Source organism: Sparassis crispa (genome assembly GCF_003851025.1).
Source record: "Sparassis crispa DNA, contig_000008F, whole genome shotgun sequence".
NCBI classification, from domain to species: Eukaryota; Fungi; Basidiomycota; class Agaricomycetes; order Polyporales; family Sparassidaceae; genus Sparassis; species Sparassis crispa.
This window is the reverse complement of record NW_020939755.1, coordinates 719,979-737,508: the sequence shown is the minus strand read 5'-3', so window position 1 is coordinate 737,508 and position 17,530 is coordinate 719,979. Positions and strand designations below refer to the sequence as shown.

The window sequence follows — 17,530 nt, the reverse complement described above, 5'->3', positions numbered from 1 at the left end:
TCCCCAATTTCGTTCGGAGCTTGGACTTGCAGGGAAGGAATTGCGTGACCGATCAACTCGCCTGCAAGAGAATGAGTCGGAGCTGGAAATAAGAGAACAAGCGCTCGCCGCAAGCTCACGGTTAGGGCTCCGAATCGTACCGTACAGTACGAATACGACCAGTACGTAAACAGATACGAGCCGTATAGTATACGGCCGGCAATACCCGATTACGATACGCATACGATACGGGCTGACCAGTATCGTTTCAGTATACGTACGCGATGCGCTCGTATATACGGGCCACGTTCAAGCCGATGCAGCAGCTCAGAGCTCAACATTCACTCAACAACTGTGCATGGTGCGTAGCCTTCGAATGAGGAGTTCATTTGTTGTGTATCCATTTATCGTACAACGTGGCAATTTCACGATTTTAATCCTCACGGAGCCGGCACGCGCTGACACTGTATGTCCGCTCTCTGATGTGCAAATTTGCTGAAGATCCAATGCATGCTGCAGTGAGTAGAGTGGCTAATGAGAGTGCCCAACTTTACAGCTGAGTAGGAGGACTCCGAAATGTTTGACAGTATGATTGCACCACTTTCCAACCGGTGGATTTCTTGACTATTTGTGGCATGTTCGCCACCCATTGGATTGCATGACGGAGTTCGCGGGAGTGTTGCCAGGTCCTCCGACCGTGTCTCAGGTACCAATTCGTACGAGTGCTGAAACATATAATGGTCAATGAGTCTCTTCCCCGACTTGCGCTCACCCTTTCTTAACCATGAGTGGCTCCTCTCACCCCGGTGCAAATGGTGGGCCATATTCTCATTGACTGCATGTCTGTGCTGAAGCCTTTACAGATGGCAGGAGTTACAACCTGAGGACGGCTTTGTTCACTGGCTTTCCTCCATATCCAGTGACTAATCCTCAAGCCCCTGCAGTGAGATTCCTCGATGATGCCACTTCATTCGAGGCTGATCGACCTCCACAGTGTAGCTCAGCTCCAGCATCTCATGCTGCCGATGCACTGCTAACGCTTTCCGGAGGCCAACCATATGCACCCGACCATGGATCTTGGACGACTATTCCCCGCCATGCAAGGTCACCATTGAACAGGGCAACAGCCACCGGTGGAGCTTCCAGCAGTGTTGCACACTCAGTGCCATCGGCAGATTCTAATCGTTACAGTGAACTCCTCCGTCATCACGATACCGACTCTGACCTTGAGGGCTCTGAGTTCACGGGATCCGACGAAGAGGAGAGTGATGATGAGGATGTTTCCGGGATAATCAGTAATGATGAAGTTTGTCCGTTTACCATCCTCATTGGATGTCTCTGACCAGCATGCATGATTACATTTGTCAGGTTGCTTTCAACCTGCCCCGCATGACGACTTCGAAGAAACACGAACGCCGCGCTGCACAGCAAGCACAAGACGTCATCAATCAACACTTACCTGCCCGGAAACGAAAGAGGAAGATGAAGGATTCCACTAGTCGGAAGAGCTCTTCAAAGTCGAAACGGGCACGCACGGACACAGCTCCTGTCGTGGATGGACCACTCGCATCGGTGTCGCACACACTTGCACAAACCTCATCGTCCATCCATGTGTCATCTGCACATGATAACCCAAATGTTGCATCGTCATCCACAGTGAATGAAGACCAAGTACGCAACTGTAATGGAAAGCAAAGGAAGACCAAGGTGTGCACATTGTGAAGGAGCCTTTGTGATCATTAACTGATTGCTGTTGGCTCATTCCATGTTCAGAAACCTCCGTCACCGATTTACATGTTCTACCGAGAGATCAAAGAGAACCATAAGCTTCACTTTCCGAATTGGAAGCCAGCTGACAAGCTATATATGTGTCTGCACGGTCACAACAAAGTGCTGAGGATTTCGGAGGGTATGAACGGCTCAACGACTGGACTGAAGAATCACCTGAAGGCTGCTGATGAAAGCATGTACAAGCTATACCAGATTCTTGAGAAGAAGCGTGCACTTGGGCAGAAGCCAACAGCGCAAGAGATCTTGGTCGCACGTGCTGAAATGCCATTGCAGAGTCTTGGCTATAATGTTGACCAGCCGGACGAGGTATCACAGGCCGCGACTGCTACCGGTGACTCCAATCGACTCGCGGTATGTGACAGGTTGCATCGTATGGACCTAATTCTCAACCCAGATTAGGAGCCATTTGACCAAGCAACGTGGGAGCGTCTTGTCTCAGAGTGGGTCGCAGCATGTGACCAACCGTTTGATGCTGTCGAAGCGCCCGAATATGTTCGTATGGTGCAGTACGCAAGCCGCGTTGGTGATCACCTCAAGGTGCCGTGTGGAGACACAATCAAGAAGCGTATCATGGAGATGGGGGATAACGTTATCTCAGACATTAAAGCAATGCTCTCGGTACGTGATCCAGATCATCTTCTAGTCCTCTGCCTGACATTGAAGTACTCTGGCAAGGCTGTGGAGGGGAAATTTACCTTGGCCCTTGACTGCTGGACTTCCAGCAATCAATGGGCTTTCATGTGTATTATCCTCACTTTTGTGACGGAATCTTGGGACATAGGTAATGTCATATTCAGTAATTTGTTGTTGTTTGATGCTCTCAACTAATGGCATGCACGCTTAACTCAGAGGAGGTCATGATAGACTTTCGAGAGATCATTGGGGAACACTCCGGTGAAAATCTCGCCGAGGCCGTCTGGCAAACCATAGAGCTCTACGGACTTAAAGGTCGGGTAAGTGGACTGGCTACACTCTCAGTCAGTTCCTGATGATCAACTCAGATTCAAGCCGTGGTTGCTGACAATGCATCAAATAACGATACAATGGTGGAAGCACTTGAACGTTGCTTCAAGGCTGAGAACATCCCCTTCCACGCTTCCCACGCACAAATGAGATGTGTACCACACACGATCCATTTAGCTGCCCTAGAAGTAAGTACTATAGCACATTGTAGCTTACCTCCACACTCACAAATGACATTGTGTAGCTTCTACAAGCAATTGGCGGCTTCTCGTCAACTAACAACCATGAACAATCTCGCGGCAAATATCAGGCAACTCCTGATAACTACCAGGAAGCGCTTCAAGAGCCTCTGACAACCGAGGCGGATAATCTTTTGTCACAGGCAAATGACTCCGTGAACTGCAACAATGCGCACGCTGACGATGATGTACCCGGTCGTATCCTCTCGGCACTCGATAAGGTCAGTTGTGGGTCGTTCAATTCATCCTCCGCTAACAAGGTTTTTGCATCAGCTTCGCAAAGTTGTTCGTGTAGTGCGATCAAGTCCACAACGGAAGCGGCAGTGGCTTGATGAAGTCAATTTATCATTGCGAAGATTGGAAGATGCTTTTGACAAGGCTGAAGAGGCGCTGATGCTCATCTTAGACGTCAGGACACGTTGGTCCTCAACACACCAAATGCTCCGTACGTCTGTCTCGTATAGATCTGGGCTAGTTCATGACTCATACTGATCGGTGAATCTCACTCGCAGGTCGTGCGCTCGAGTACAAGGAAGAAATCTGGTTGTTCATAGCCAAGCGAGTCGATCTGCGTCATCTCGAGCTAGATGAGCTGGAGTGGGGAGCGATCAAGCTTGTTTGTCAATGGCTGTTGATGTTCCGGCAGGCGACAGAACAGATGTCATCATCAAAGGAGGTTACCTTGTCATCGGTGCACACAATCTTCCACGGGCTTCAGGAACACCTCAAGAATGCCCTCCGCAAGTTGCCGCCTGATTCCCCACCTCAGCTACGAGATGGGCTTCTCAGAGCTTACAAGAAGCTCTCGGATTATCACAGTCACTTTGACGAGAGCCCATATTACATCTGGGCATGCCGTAAGTCCAGTTTACTTGTGTGTAGAGGTCGGTTGCTGAATTATTATGCTAGCAGTTCTCGATCCAAGAATTAACTATGAGGGTCTCAAAGCCGAAGCAGCTATGGATGCAAACCCTCAGAGTCGCGACGAGTACCTCAAACACATCAAAGACGCGAAGGCGGAGCTCAAGACGTACTATCTCAACCACTATCATTCATCCTCATGTGAAAATGGTGCAGCCGCAACGTTGTCCAGCTCCATTGGCGGCAAGGACCAGACACCAGCAAACTTCAATTTTTTTGCTCCTTATGCTCCTCCAGTGGATAGGGCACCCTCGGAAGAACTTGACGAGTACTTGAAGTTGAAGAATCTCGGCTTTGGTAACCGTGTCTCTCACCCTTTGCGCTGGTGGAAAGAGCACCAGGATCTCTACCCCAGTCTCTCGCGATTGGCGCGTGATATTCTGACAATCCCAGGTGAATATTTAGCACTTTCTTTTCGCGAGTCGAATGTTTGCTTAAACTCGCTGAAAATGTAGGTTCTGCTGTCGCAGTGGAGCGTGCGTTTTCATCTGGCCGCGACACTGTCTCCTTACGGCGTGCAAGCCTCAAACCAGTGACGATCCGGAAGCTCATGCTTGTCAAGCACAAGTTAATGCTTGCGAGACGACAGCTCAAGCGGGCCTTGGAAGAACAACTACTATTCCTATAGTTAGCACTGTTGTCCTGTTCCTAGTACTAAGCTGGAGACTGTACATACGCTCGTAAACCGTATACGTGCAGATACGCTAGTTTCGTATATGGTTGATCCCGTAATTTTTCCGTATTCGTACGGTTCGTACAGTATTTCTCACGTAATTTACGACCGTAACCGTATACTGTACGATCGGAGCCCTACTCACGGTGCGCAGATACTACATACTCCAGGGAAGCGGATGTTGTTACATTCGAGATATCTCAGTCAAATGGCATGCCTTTTAAGCTGTAGGAGACAAGCAAAAGAAGCACATCCAAAGTGTAACAAGAGAAGCGACTACTGAGGATGGGATGTGAAAGTTCTGGCTTGAACTTGGACACTGTCACATCCCAATAATTTTGTTCCTCCTTCTAGCATAAGACTGTTGAAGAAATCCAGAAGACTAATTGGGAGTCACTCTGGCTACCACTACCATGGTTGTAAACAGTGCAGCATACTGTTATCCCCCACCTAAAATACAGTACTAGTGGATTTAGCTGTTCTGAGGGCCTTCAGGCATAGATTTTCTGAAACCAAAATCCAGTCTACAGACAGTACATAACAGGAGAACACCCTGTGTACCAGAGAGCTATGAGAATGCGGCAGAAACGCGAGACTTGCATGGGTAGATGAGAACGCGTTTTGACACGTCGCGTGTGCACGTGATTTGCGGAGATGAAAATACCCAACCTACCGATAAGGACCACCTTATGGATAGCAGACGCCAGACACGGATATCCTGAGGAACGAAGGTTGAAGCAGAGTGTCAGTCTGCCTTTGGGAGACTACTTATACTGCGGGATAGTGTTTACAGATGGCAGCTATATGTCCAGCATCGATGCACGATGCTCACTACTCCCGCCTGCTTCTAAGGCATGCATTTGTTGTGTACCTTCCATGTCCAGTGTCGACGCACAGTGTCCGCTGCTACCCGCGTTTTAGTGCGGATGCCCATCGATGGCGGTGGATGCCCACCGATGGTGGATGCCCTCAGACTGTGAGGAAGTGTTTACCGACGGCTCTATGACCAGCGTCGACGCACAGTGCCCACTGCTCCTGCCTGTGACTGCGGAAGCCGACCAATGGTAGTGGTCTACCTGTCACTCACCTTACCCCTATTTGTGTTGTTCACGAATATCGTCCTCTGCTACTCTGACAACACCGTGGACTATCATGACATGAGAAGTGTGTTTACAGAACATGATGTTATGGTTTGCTGAAGTATCTCAACAGCATCCATACACAGTACCCGCTGCTCTGGTGGATACCCACCAATGGTGGTGATGCCCACCAATGCTTGTGGATGCCCACAATTTGCTGTGGATGCCTGCGTATCATGTTCACATGCCGCACCACCCCTACACGGACTCGAATACAGGTGGCAAGCTTCGTAGTGTGCAGTTCTTTCGCATGCGAGCATTCTCATCCATCGCATTGCTGTTGTCGACCCCTTGTCCGCGAGCCGTCGCGCTACCTGTATACCCCAGCTCGAGAGTCCAGCAGTGTGCATCACTTCCATATTATGCTCCATGTGCACATTGTGCATCGGGCATCGTGGTGAGTGTGGTTAAGTATGCATAGTGACTGTGCTGGCATTCTTCATGCAACCTGTAATTATTCTTTCAAATCATGACGTGCAGCTCTTGCTCTTTGCTACGTGTGGAAGTGTCACACTTGATGTGTGAACATGTGGCCATGTCCCGCTGGCTTTTTTGTGTATGGTGCAGAATATCTTGCACATCCACGTACAACATCCTAAGTGTTTCACACAACGAAGCATACGCTTCTTCCACATATAACAACAGCTGCAGAGCCTACTTAGTCTCATGCATCCTTGATGGATTTCGTGGGACAGTGCTCTTGTTGAAGCAGCTCCCTGAGTTCAGGGTTTTTTCCACTGGGTTTTCCCTTGCCCCCAAATCAACTTCGATGCACTGGGAGCTGTGTAGATGAGTAGGCATTGATCGGAGCGATTTCTGTCCTGGATGTGTTGTATCCTAGGTTTCTGTAGTGTACTGTGCACGGGTACATAGCAGAGGTCTAGGTGCGACAACCCGGCGTTCCTGAATGGGACCAATGCCGGTCATCTACCTAGTCACAGTGACTACCTACCTACCTAAGATAGGCCTCACTCATATCCAACCACTCGCGTCGGGCGTCTAATGTCACGCTTACACCAAAATGGTGGGCGAAAGTGCTTGCTCGTCTAATTCCTCTTTCCACAAAGCCTTTATCAGAAATGTGTTCCCTGGGGATTGTTAATGAATACCTTCTTGAATATTCCCAGGGAGCACATTTTTTTATTTCGCCCTCGTAGGAGAGAAATTAGGCTGGCAACAACCCAAAGTGAACGGCGACCAAACAGAGCCAACATCCAGCAGATAAATATTTGGCTGATAAGCACACCATCCATTACCATATCGGGTATCAGACTTTGACTTATTGCTCCCAAATCAATAGCATCACTCTCGGGCAACTGTCGGGTCACAACCACGTCACGGCGCTTAGAGTGGTTGGGCATGAGTGAGGTCTATCTTACCTACCTGGGCAGTGCATTGGAACCAGATGGCTCCTCCGGATCCCCAGATGAGATCTAGTAACGTCGATCGCTCCAAGTTCTTTCACTGATCGACGTACGACAAGTTGAACCCGGCAGCTGGGATCTCTCTTGCGCTCGAGCCGTGGTACGGTATGGATCCACACTTTCTCTCCTCTCCTTTGCATCATCCTTCTCTAGCTTTATATATGTACCTGAACAACGGATACTAGTATTCGACTACACACAACGCGTTCTGACTTTGGGTATCCACCGTCAGCCATGGAAAAGTGAAGTAGAACGGCAGATATTCCACTTCACTTTTCTATGGCTGACTGGTTATATTTGTCCCCATGATCGCAGACTTTCGGCTCATACCCGTAGGCGGAAGGCTGACATTGGACCAGCCTCCGAAGTGGAGCACCTTAGGAGGATATAAACCCCCCCACTGTACGTGCACATCCCAGTCCAGTCGCTCTTAGTGTTTTCCTTGCTCTCAAGCCTTCCCAAGTTATTCGCCAAACGTTTTCGACCTCAAGACATCATGCCTATGATATACAAGACCCCTTCTAATCCCGCTCGTGGTGCTTCCGCTAAGGACGTTAACAAGCCCGACGCTGCTCTCAAAGGTTCCGCTGGTGGTCACACTCGTTCTCCTTCTACTCCTGTCTCCGTTCGTTCTTCCGTCATTGCCAAGGCTGCTACCGGTGGTACCAAAGTCTCGAAGCCCGGAGCGTTGGCTTCTCCTTCTGTGCGTGCTTTCGTGGATGCAGCGTGCCAGCTACCGAAGCTGAATGCTTTGATGCAGACTGTCAAGCGTTCCAACAGCCTCCCGATCGGTGCCAAGCTCATCTCCCCTCGCACGCCCTTGGCGAAGGTGACTGCGAACCGCGCTTCTCCTCCTACCTTAGTCAAAAAGGCTGTGGAGAACAAGGCGGTTGCACAGCTCGTGGGGACCGGCTTTGGGTCCCCTGGCATGAAAGCCGTTGCGAAGGTCGTGGGGACTGGGTCGCCCTCCGCGAAGGCAGTCCTGGAGAACGAGGCTACGGCTGACAACCCGCCGGCAGGTAATGTTCTCCCTTCCGCTCACACCACGTCTCCCGCGGCTGACATTGTGATTTTTCTCTCGCAGCCGACGCAGTGACGAAGGTTGAGACTCCGCGCGCCGCCGTCCGCGGGAAGACGCAGAAGGCGAACGGCACCAAGAGCGGTGGAACCTCTCCCCCCTCCTCCGTAGGGAAGAAACGCGTCCCACCCGCATTCGCCCAGAGCCCTATCGGGAAGGAGAACCTCCTCGCCATTCCGGAGTGGGAGTACGACCGCCTGACCCCCGACGCCGACGACAAGAAGAAGGCGGTCCCGGGCAGGAAGGCCAAACCGGCCACTGTCAAGCTCGCCATCGTCAAGCCCTCGAATTTCAAGTTACCGGCTGTCAAGCCTGCTACAGTCGCGCCCCTCCAGCTCGCTCGGCGCGCTTCGCTTCTTCCCACTGCCAAGAAGGTGGAGAAGGCGAAGCCCGGGCACGCGTTAAAGCCGACCTTGGGCGGGCTCGCTGAGGACGTGGAGGAAGTGGTGAAGATGGCCGAGGCAGTCACAGTCAAGGCGGAGGTTTCCGCTGCGTTTTTGCCCTTCGAAGATTGCACCAAACAGGTTGTCGAGGCGTATGTGATTTCTCTTTCGTCCCTCGTATCTTCGCTTACAGGGAGTGGATGCTTGCAGACTCGTTCCTGCCTCCGCTTCAGGCAATGTAGTGATCGAAGAAGTCCCTTCGTCCGACATTGCAGCGGTTGAGGAAGTCCCTGCGCCTTCGCCCGACACTGCGATGGTCGAAGAAGTCCCTGTCCCTTCTTTCGACATTGCGGGAGTTGTGGGAGTTCCAGTCCCTTCAACTGTCATTGTGGTCGAGGAAGTTCCCTTCCTGGGCGACGTCGCGGTCAGCCATCATCCCGGTGTCGACACCTCGGCTGACACTACCTTCGAGGAACTGGTTCTCAAGGACAACGATGGCAATGCCGGCGAGACCGAGTTCACGGTCGTACCCATTCCGGACGTCGACGAACTTACTCAGCCTGTTGCGTGCCAGTTCGTGTGCCCTGCTCTGAAGAGCGATTCTTCCGATGTCGCAGTGAACACGACACTTTCCTCTCCTTTGGCAGCAATCGTTGCCCTTCTTGAAGAGGCTCAGGTTATGTATGTCGCTCCACAAATTTCTTGTTGATGTGTCTGATATACCATCCGCAGAAGCCCTGTCGCAGAAACCATTCCAACCCACGTGGAGGACGATGAAGATCTTGTTACTCTTGGGTGCCTTTTCGTCTCATTACGCATGTCGCCAAGTTTGTTCTAATTTCAGGGTGTTTTTTTGCAGCCGTCTTTTTTCTAATACTTCTTACGACCATGATGAAAACTACGACCATGATGAAAACTACGACAACGACGCATTGGATGACGATGAAGATGTTCCTGCCTCGATTTCTGTCTCAGCTGCACCGATGGTCGACGACGACGACGACGACCACATGCCCCTTATTCATGTCATGCACAAGCTCCGTGCTGAGCAGCCCATTGTGAAGGACGTCGGGGCGGCTCGTGATGTCCTCCCCGCAATCAAGAACGCCCCCATCATGTCCCTAACCGCCGTCCAAGGTGGCCACCCAGCACAGTGGGACGACGATGCTCAGTCCATGGCGTCGTTCGCTACCTCGGTCTCATGCAGGATCCCGTTCGAGGAGAAGGGGAAGGGTCTGCTCCTCGACCCCAATGAGGATTGGACCGGGGCTGAGGTACTTTTCGAGTTCATCGATGATGAAGAGGTTCCGGAGGTCATTAAGGAACGGTTGAAGGTGGAGGTAAAGGTGGAGGAGAAGCCCGGCGAGTTCGTCATCTACGACCCCGCGGTACGTCCTTGCTCTCAATACGCTGGTTATTGTATCCTCATTCGTCGTTCCAGTGGGCGCCCCAATTCCTGGCTGGGAGCTCGACATCGCCAGTTACTGAAGCGACTGATGGGTATCGGAGCGCGCGGAAGTTCGACGTGCGTTCCAAAGTCCCACTCCCGAAGGCGTCCAAGAGCGATAGCTCCCCGTTCGCGGGCAACGTGCGGTCCAACGTCCCATACAAGCAGGCGTTCAAGGGCGACGACAGCTCCCCGTACGCGGTCGACGTCGTGTTAAAGACCGACAATGTGCAGATCGATCCGCACGCAACATCCGGGAAGATCTGTCCAATGGGCGACGAGTACGCCTACGTTGTCCAGGCGTACCAGGAGCCCGCGGTCATGAAGCCGCTCAAGATCGTGACGTCTCCTCCCAGGGCCTTGAAGCGGTCGAAGGCTGTTCATTATCCTGCCAAGGTCGCAAAACCGGCGAAGAACGTCAAATCTCTTGCCAAGGTCGCAAAGCCAGCGCAGATTGTCCCGTCTCCTACCACGGTTGTGAAGCCGAAGGTCATTATATCTCCTCCCGACATCTCACAGCCTCCAAATACCGTGACAACGCCGCCTCTCCCCTCTCAGGCAGCGCTGCACGAGTCGTTCACGGAGCCATTCGCAAACGAATACAATGCCTGCCCGGTCAGCTGGGACTCGTCGAAACCATCCATGTCCTCTAGTTCCTCGGGAGACTCGCAGGGTGGCCTTCGATCTGCATGGTCCGACTGGACCGTGGACTCAGTAGAGACCTCGTCCGGCTTCTTCAAAGTCGGATCCTTGCGCAAGTTCTTCACCCGCTGGGGGCGAAGGTAGATCGCTTCCTCCTCCAATCACACCACCCTTGCATTCATTTTCTGGTTCGTTTCATCTCGTTTCCTGAAACACACAAAATCAACTCTCGTTCAACGTCGTCTTGCAACCCCTTCCCCATCCCTACATCTGCACCGCTGTTCGCAACATCCAACCGTCATGTGTCCACGCGCTCTGGTCCCGTTTTGGTCATCAAGCACAAAATCACAAAACCCATATCACTACGATTTCGTCTCCGATTTGCGCTATCGAACAGAAATCTACAAAACCCCAATCGCTACGCTACATATCTGGTTTACGCTCTCGCACGATCACATTGCTACCACTTCGCCTTCAACTCTTGCACTCGAACTACAAATCGCAGAACACACCTCACGACTTCGTTCTCCGGGCTTGCGCACTCGAACAGAAAACCCCAAAACACACCACGGCTTCCTTATTTGGCTTGCGCTATCGAACAGAAAACTACAAAACACACCACGGCTTCCTTATTTGGCTTGCGCTATCGAACAGAAAACTACAAAACACACCACGGCTTCCTTATTTGGCTTGCGCTATCGAACAGAAACCTACAAAACCCACATTGCTACGACTTGGCTCTCTCCCTCATCTACAAAACAACGAAACGACACAATAAAAAAGCATAAAACCGCTAAAGCAACAAAAACAGCAGAAAAGTACATCCACGCGCAAAAAAAGACTTCTCTATGCTGATATTCACGACCTTTAATAGTAAGTGGGCGTCCCCGCAGCATGACTGATCGGACTTCTTAGAGTTTTGCAACCCACAGTCTTGGTGAGACATATTTTGATTTTCGCAAGCCTCGCTCGTTCCTGCAGCATCTGCAACCCACTGTCTTTACCGCTTTTGCTTTGCGTCGATTCTTCTTCGCTTCCGGCTATGTTCTGCGGTTCCCAACTTTCTGGTCTTCACTGCCGCACCACATCCTTGGTTCTCCCATTACCCAAGCTTTCGTTCTATACACCCAGGCCATGTTCGATGACGACCCTGAACTTCCAAGCGATCCCTGTCTTGAAGGTTTCTTCGCATCCTCGGCCTCAACTCCCTCCAGTTTTCGAGCAGTGTACCCGCCACACTGTTCGCAGTCAACTGTCGTCTGTCTCGACACTTTCCTCCCTCCCCCACCTAAATGGCCTTGTTCCGGGGCGACGCGCACAACTTCGAACTGTCTTCTCGATCGTTCCGTCGCTTCTTTGGCTCTCTGCACCACCCCTTTCGGCTTTCGAGCATTATACCCGCGACATCGTTCGTACTAACCAACTGTCGTCCCTCCTTTGAGTTTTGCGTTCGCAGACCCCCCTTTTTTGGACCCGGTACGTCATGAGTTCCCGGTTTGGCTTGTCGATATCTCGACAATTCTAACTACCAAGCCATGTCCCATAGCAGTGTTTGCAACGTTGAGACGTCAACTGTTGCATCGCATCCTCGGTTCCTCCACTCCCTTTGCTCTCGAGCAAAACATGCCCGCTGCATTGTTCGCACCACCCGGGCCATGTTCCGCGGGGACGATCGCAATTTTCAATCGACCTAAAGTTCCGTCGCTTCCTTGGCTCCCCACTTCTCTCGCTTTCGTTCACGACGAAAGTCCACCCTTACCGGTATGTCCAATTCCCAAACAAGAGTCTCTCAATTATTGGCAGAGAATAACGCAGTTTTTGCGGCGTCGCTAACGTTGATAGTCGTCTGCTCTGACGCGTCAACAAACTTCTGCTCTGTTCACGAGCACCTCACAGGTGGCATGGCTCACAGCTGCCACCTGTATTCGCGAGGCCTCAGGCTTCAACTGTTTCACATTTCCGATCCCTGTGCAGTGGCGATATTCGCACTCTTCAACTGTCACCTGTTTTGGTGGTTCCATCGCACCCTCGGCTTTCCACTACCCCTCGAACGGTTTCCTTGCGACTTATCGGCCGCAACGCCGGCCTTTTCCGGTAAGTCGCCTTCTCAGTAAAATTCGGCCGGTGGTTGATCAAAGCTTCCGCGGCGTTGGTGATGACTGTCGTCTGTTCGGACACGTTATTCAAAGCCTTTCTCTCTGTCCACCGGCGACATTGCTCTGAATTGTCGTTCTCTGCCTTGTACAGCGACGATTTCCATAACCTTCAAGTGTCTTCTGTCCTGCTGGTTCCGTCGCATCCTTGGCTTCTCGCCGCTTCCTGCTCTCGAGCAACACACCCGCGACATCGATCGCAAAGAAAGCCCGACTTTCGCCGTACGTTTTACTCTTTGAGAAATATGCTTTGTTGTTGACTGGCGTATACGCAGCTTTGCGGCGTCGAGACTATTAACAGTCATATTTTCTGCATCACCCAACATCCGCACTCCTGAACTTTGTTCCCCTCGGCCCAGTCAGTTCCGGTCTTCCGACCATGTCCAAGCGGCAACGTTTTGGGCATCTGTCTTTTCATCGCTTCTACTCCGTGCTTCGTGAATCTGGAGCGCCTGTTTGTAGTCTCACAACTTCAAACACACGGCGCTCGATCCACACCCTCCACCACCCGCTTGTATCTCACCGGGGCAGTCGGCCACGGCGCTTGTCGCCAACCAACTCGCACCCGCTCCACCCTCTACACCAACAATCCAAGTGGTATCTCTACCTCCCTCACTACACCCGAAAACTCGCACCCGTACCACCCTGAACTCACAACACCAGAGACCCAAGTCGCACCGCATCACCCTCGCTACACGATGATCAGGCCCTACCCTTTCTCGTCGCACCGAAGTCGGACGTGAGTTCAACAATCCATGTGCCTGAAATATTATTACTGATTCCTTTGTTCCAGAGTCCTCGCATAAATCACTCTTATCGCACACGTCTCAACGGCGAAGGACGTCGCGCGCAGATCGTTCTCTTTAAGTTCCGGGCAGAGATATCAAGCATATCGAGTAGAAGCAACGAATCTTCGATATCTGAGTCTCGGCGTGGAGGCTCTGGTTTGCGCGCTTTCTGTTCCCGTGCGCTCATGTACTTACATGTACGTGTGTTTGTTTGAATGTGATTTCCTCTCGTCCTTGAAACCCTCATGTGCGGAAGCCACCGGTCTACAATATCACCAAAGAGACTCAAAAATACATAAGAGCGAGTGGATAAAGATACAGAGTAGAATGGTACAAATACACACAAGGCTAAACCTTCACTCCAGACAATGAACCAGCTGTACCCCAAATCCCTTGCAAGACCGCCTGGTCATCTCCCATGCTCCACCCTCAACAGAACCACAATAAACGATTATCCGAGGAGACGTAGTATCGGATAAAAGCCCTTTCTTCAACGCTTCGGCCAGCTTCCACCTCTCAAGCTCTGTGTTACCCAGGTCTTCCCCGGGCAAGTGCAACGCGACTGTGTGCAGGGTGCTAGGGGAGTGCTGCAGCACCTGGAGTGACTCTGCGTTGTCAATATCCAGCGTCTCCAAGCAAGTGCACGCCGCGAGGATGTCCGCCACGAACTTGATGGGGGCACCCCGGATCGACAGGTGGCGTACGTGCGGCAGCGTCCAGTATCTGTGCCATCGGCGCAAGTAGTCTGACCGGAGCGAACTCACGAGCGAAGTTACGAGTCCCCCGCTGTAGCTGAACGCGATGTCAAGGTGGGTGATCTGTTTGGGGAACACCACGAGGCGCCCCTGGTCCACGACGTCATCAAACCCCCAATTGAAGTACTGGAGGGAGACGCGCCGCAAGTTGGGGAGGTAATCCAGCACGGTGACCATGTACAGCGTGCTGGAAATGAAATTTGAGGCGGCGGCGCAGCTGAGAGTTATGGAGGGCGTCGCGCCTACAGCGTATAGTGGGTGGCTTGAGGAGCCTCTACCGACGTGGAAAGTCAACGACCGGCAGAGGTTATTGACCGTCGTCGACGATCCTGAGCTCTTCATCAAGTACGGATCATTGTCCCCGAAGTAAAGTCGTCCTCGTATGAGACGCAGGTAATCCTGGGCGAAATCGGGGCCCGGGATGTGTACGTCCTTGAAGGCGATGCGGACGAAGAGACCCAACCAGGCACGGTTGACTCGACAAAGAGACGTAAAAAGCGCGACGCGTTCGTTGATCGGCAAAGGGGATGACCACGCTTCGAATATGATCATTTCGATGAGTTCCAGAGGAAGCCATGGTGGCGACGAGACGCTGCCTTCGGTCGCCATCGTGGTATTGCTGAAATAAGCCACGCGTACAGAGGAGGATTTAAGGAGAGGAAGATGTGGTAGCGCAAGCAGGTATGCAATGAGCATTCAATCACACTCTATATAAGCACTGAGTACTGAGTACTGAGGGGCGTAGCCTTGAGTGTACAAGGGCGAGGCGGGCCCACGGCAGGACGAGTCTCTAAGATCTTGTCTGAACATTGGAGATCCGTGCATTCTTCGTTTGCTTCCGGCAGCAGACATCCGACAGCACAGAGGCTCAGAAATGACGGTAGCGTTGGAGCTCCTGGCTCGCTCCTCAGCAAGATTGAGTTTCCGCATAGATTTCATTCCTACGTACAAGGCTTCCCATTTTTGGGCCATCCGACAATCACCAACAAACAAAGCGCCCACTTTTCGAGTTCCGTACCAAGTGTACGACTATCACTCCGCTTTCTAAACCTGAATCAATGGGTAGCACAATATTACAGAAGAAAACAAACACTGAAGAGAAGCAATATTACACAAGTCGTATTCCGTTGAAATCGCTCAGATGCCAGCTCCCGCCCCGAACTCGTCCAACTTTGGCTCTTCGAAAGGGGTTTCCGCGTCGTCCTCCTTGCTCCCGGGATCTGGATCTGCGGCTTTCAGTGAAGGCGGTGCACATTTGATCGTGTCTTTCGCGGATCGTCCGACGGGAGATGGGCTTCGGGGCGGTTCCGCCGGCATCATAACGTTTGTTCTCCTGGTAGGGATAGCTACGCCTGTGGACATCCTAGTAAGCACCATTCCATGCAGCATTCCTCAATGGGAGGAATTGTGACCGCTTACGGAGACTTTTCACGAGATCGTAGCCCCTTAACCTCTCCTTATCGAAAGCAGGGTCAACCGACGACCCCTCGTCAATTGCGACGTAGTCTATGCGATGCGAGCGCAGAAACTGCTCGTCTAATGTCCACGGCGCATCCGGAATTATTTCGTCCACCCACCGGCAGTGCCGCAACAGCTCGCACCTGTCCACATGCCGTGCGTAAGTCGCTGACTCGTGCCGGGCGCAAAGTTCGTCCGCGAAGACGCCCACTATGAGATACACGGATGGAAAGGACAGCTTGGCCTGCCGCAGCTGCAGTGCGTGTCTTCGCCCAGGTAAGCAAAACGCGCCCCTTTCGACCGGCCAGCCTCGCACTCACCTAGGGAGGAATGGATCGAATGCGCCGTCCACATATACTCTGATTATCCGCTGTTCCTCATCCACGGTTCGCCATATGTTTTCAGACGAAGGGACAGATTTCTGGATATACGCCTGGATGTCCTCGGCACTTAGCCCGACCGTGTCGAACTTGTCCTTCGCCGCCTGCAAGGGCTCTGGTTCGCGTACCGATCCGATCCTATCCACGTGACCGAGGTCTGCAATGCTCGACTCGAGCGATCGAGGACCATCCGAGATAACATCATAGTCCGCGAGGTCGTCGTTGGACAGCATGGAGGCCAAGTCGAGCGACCGCCTCATCGTAGTTGAGCGCGAAGACGAAGGTTCAATGGGGCACGAGGCGGGCCCAGCCTCATCAAGAGTGCGTGAGGAGTAAATATGTACATACATACCCCCTGTGCACCGAAACTGCTGCGATGACTCTGTATCTGACAGGAACTTGGTGTTCACACCCCGCGCACACGATTAGTATCGTCCATCAGAGAGCTGGAACGTGCGGGGTGCAATCAGCTTGTGGCGGCGTGTGAGATCGGCACTTGCCTGTAGCCAGCTGTAGCCCCTGTTGTCACTTGGCACCATCCACAGACGCCTGTAGATTGTGCAGATTCGTTGAAGACTGCTTGCAGCAATGATGTCCGCCCTTCCATCCTTCAGCGACCTCGTCGGTAATTCGCCCGACCTCAACGGTGCTCTGTTGAGCGCCCTCGAAATCCTCTTCGAGCCATCGCCGGTCCTCTCGAAGATCGTGTTCGATATCTCGTCACCTACGCGTTTAGGCCCCCGAGGCGTCATCTGCAGCTACTCCGATCTCATCGATGTCGCGTTAAACGTAATTTCGCGCTGGGACGACGAGCTGAAAGCGCGCTTCATAGCCGGCCATCCGCGCATTGGCGAAGTCAAGAATCTTTCGCACCTCAGCGCAAGGGAGCAGGCGGCGGTCGCTACGCGCCCTGCCATCCTTGTACGCCTTGGACATCTGAACGCATGCTATGAGCATCGCTATCCGGGCTTGAGGTACATCATATTCGTGAACGGCAGGTCGAGGGAGGCAATCAAGGAAGAGATGGAGAGTGTCTTGGGTATCGAGCGGTCGCTCAGCCCTGACCAGCCCCCTGTCAAGAATGTCAGCAGCGTTCAAGTCGGCGGGAGGGAGTGGAAAGATGAACTAGCGAGAGCCATTGTAGATGTAGGGAGGATCGCCAAGGATAGGGTGCGCGCATTGGGTGTGGAGTAGGGTGAGTAATTGGACAGTTCGTACCTCATAGCTATCGCTATGATAGATTGCTGATCATGTGGTTAGCCACCACAGGAATGACCTGTCCAATAAATGAATCGGCGTCATTCAGCGCGGATGTCC

The 17,530-nt window shown here is 52.3% G+C and overlaps 6 protein-coding genes across 6 annotated transcripts; 4 read left to right on the top strand and 2 right to left on the bottom strand.

Annotated features, from left to right (window-relative positions):
• Nucleotides 1-763: 763 nt before the first annotated feature.
• SCP_0902410 (hypothetical protein) lies at nucleotides 764-4,521 on the top strand (the record flags this gene model as incomplete). The annotated part of the gene is made up of 14 exons (XM_027761474.1): nucleotides 764-794; nucleotides 843-922; nucleotides 974-1,285; nucleotides 1,348-1,686; nucleotides 1,753-2,121; nucleotides 2,170-2,388; nucleotides 2,446-2,551; nucleotides 2,620-2,723; nucleotides 2,772-2,921; nucleotides 2,978-3,193; nucleotides 3,246-3,417; nucleotides 3,485-3,829; nucleotides 3,882-4,286; nucleotides 4,349-4,521. The coding sequence occupies 14 exons, from the start codon at nucleotides 764-766 to the stop codon at nucleotides 4,519-4,521; spliced, it is 3,021 nt and encodes a 1,006-aa protein (XP_027617275.1).
• Nucleotides 4,522-7,625: 3,104 nt separating this feature from the next.
• SCP_0902400 (hypothetical protein) lies at nucleotides 7,626-10,823 on the top strand (the record flags this gene model as incomplete). Its single annotated transcript, XM_027761473.1, has 7 exons — nucleotides 7,626-7,832; nucleotides 7,890-8,148; nucleotides 8,214-8,742; nucleotides 8,801-9,271; nucleotides 9,323-9,385; nucleotides 9,450-9,978; nucleotides 10,032-10,823. The coding sequence occupies 7 exons, from the start codon at nucleotides 7,626-7,628 to the stop codon at nucleotides 10,821-10,823; spliced, it is 2,850 nt and encodes a 949-aa protein (XP_027617274.1).
• Nucleotides 10,824-11,971: 1,148 nt separating this feature from the next.
• On the top strand, nucleotides 11,972-13,170 carry SCP_0902390 (hypothetical protein; the record flags this gene model as incomplete). Its single annotated transcript, XM_027761472.1, has 5 exons — nucleotides 11,972-12,155; nucleotides 12,226-12,440; nucleotides 12,522-12,773; nucleotides 12,869-13,054; nucleotides 13,108-13,170. 5 exons carry the CDS (start codon nucleotides 11,972-11,974, stop codon nucleotides 13,168-13,170), a joined length of 900 nt encoding a protein of 299 aa, XP_027617273.1.
• An 806-nt stretch (nucleotides 13,171-13,976) lies between these two features.
• On the bottom strand, nucleotides 13,977-14,984 carry SCP_0902380 (predicted protein; the record flags this gene model as incomplete). Its single annotated transcript, XM_027761471.1, has 1 exon — nucleotides 13,977-14,984. The coding sequence occupies one exon, from the start codon at nucleotides 14,982-14,984 to the stop codon at nucleotides 13,977-13,979; it is 1,008 nt and encodes a 335-aa protein (XP_027617272.1).
• A 528-nt stretch (nucleotides 14,985-15,512) lies between these two features.
• On the bottom strand, nucleotides 15,513-16,473 carry SCP_0902370 (hypothetical protein; the record flags this gene model as incomplete). The annotated part of the gene is made up of 3 exons (XM_027761470.1): nucleotides 15,513-15,727; nucleotides 15,795-16,099; nucleotides 16,154-16,473. The coding sequence occupies 3 exons, from the start codon at nucleotides 16,471-16,473 to the stop codon at nucleotides 15,513-15,515; spliced, it is 840 nt and encodes a 279-aa protein (XP_027617271.1).
• A 328-nt stretch (nucleotides 16,474-16,801) lies between these two features.
• On the top strand, nucleotides 16,802-17,407 carry SCP_0902360 (hypothetical protein; the record flags this gene model as incomplete). The annotated part of the gene is made up of 1 exon (XM_027761469.1): nucleotides 16,802-17,407. The coding sequence occupies one exon, from the start codon at nucleotides 16,802-16,804 to the stop codon at nucleotides 17,405-17,407; it is 606 nt and encodes a 201-aa protein (XP_027617270.1).
• Nucleotides 17,408-17,530: the final 123 nt, after the last annotated feature.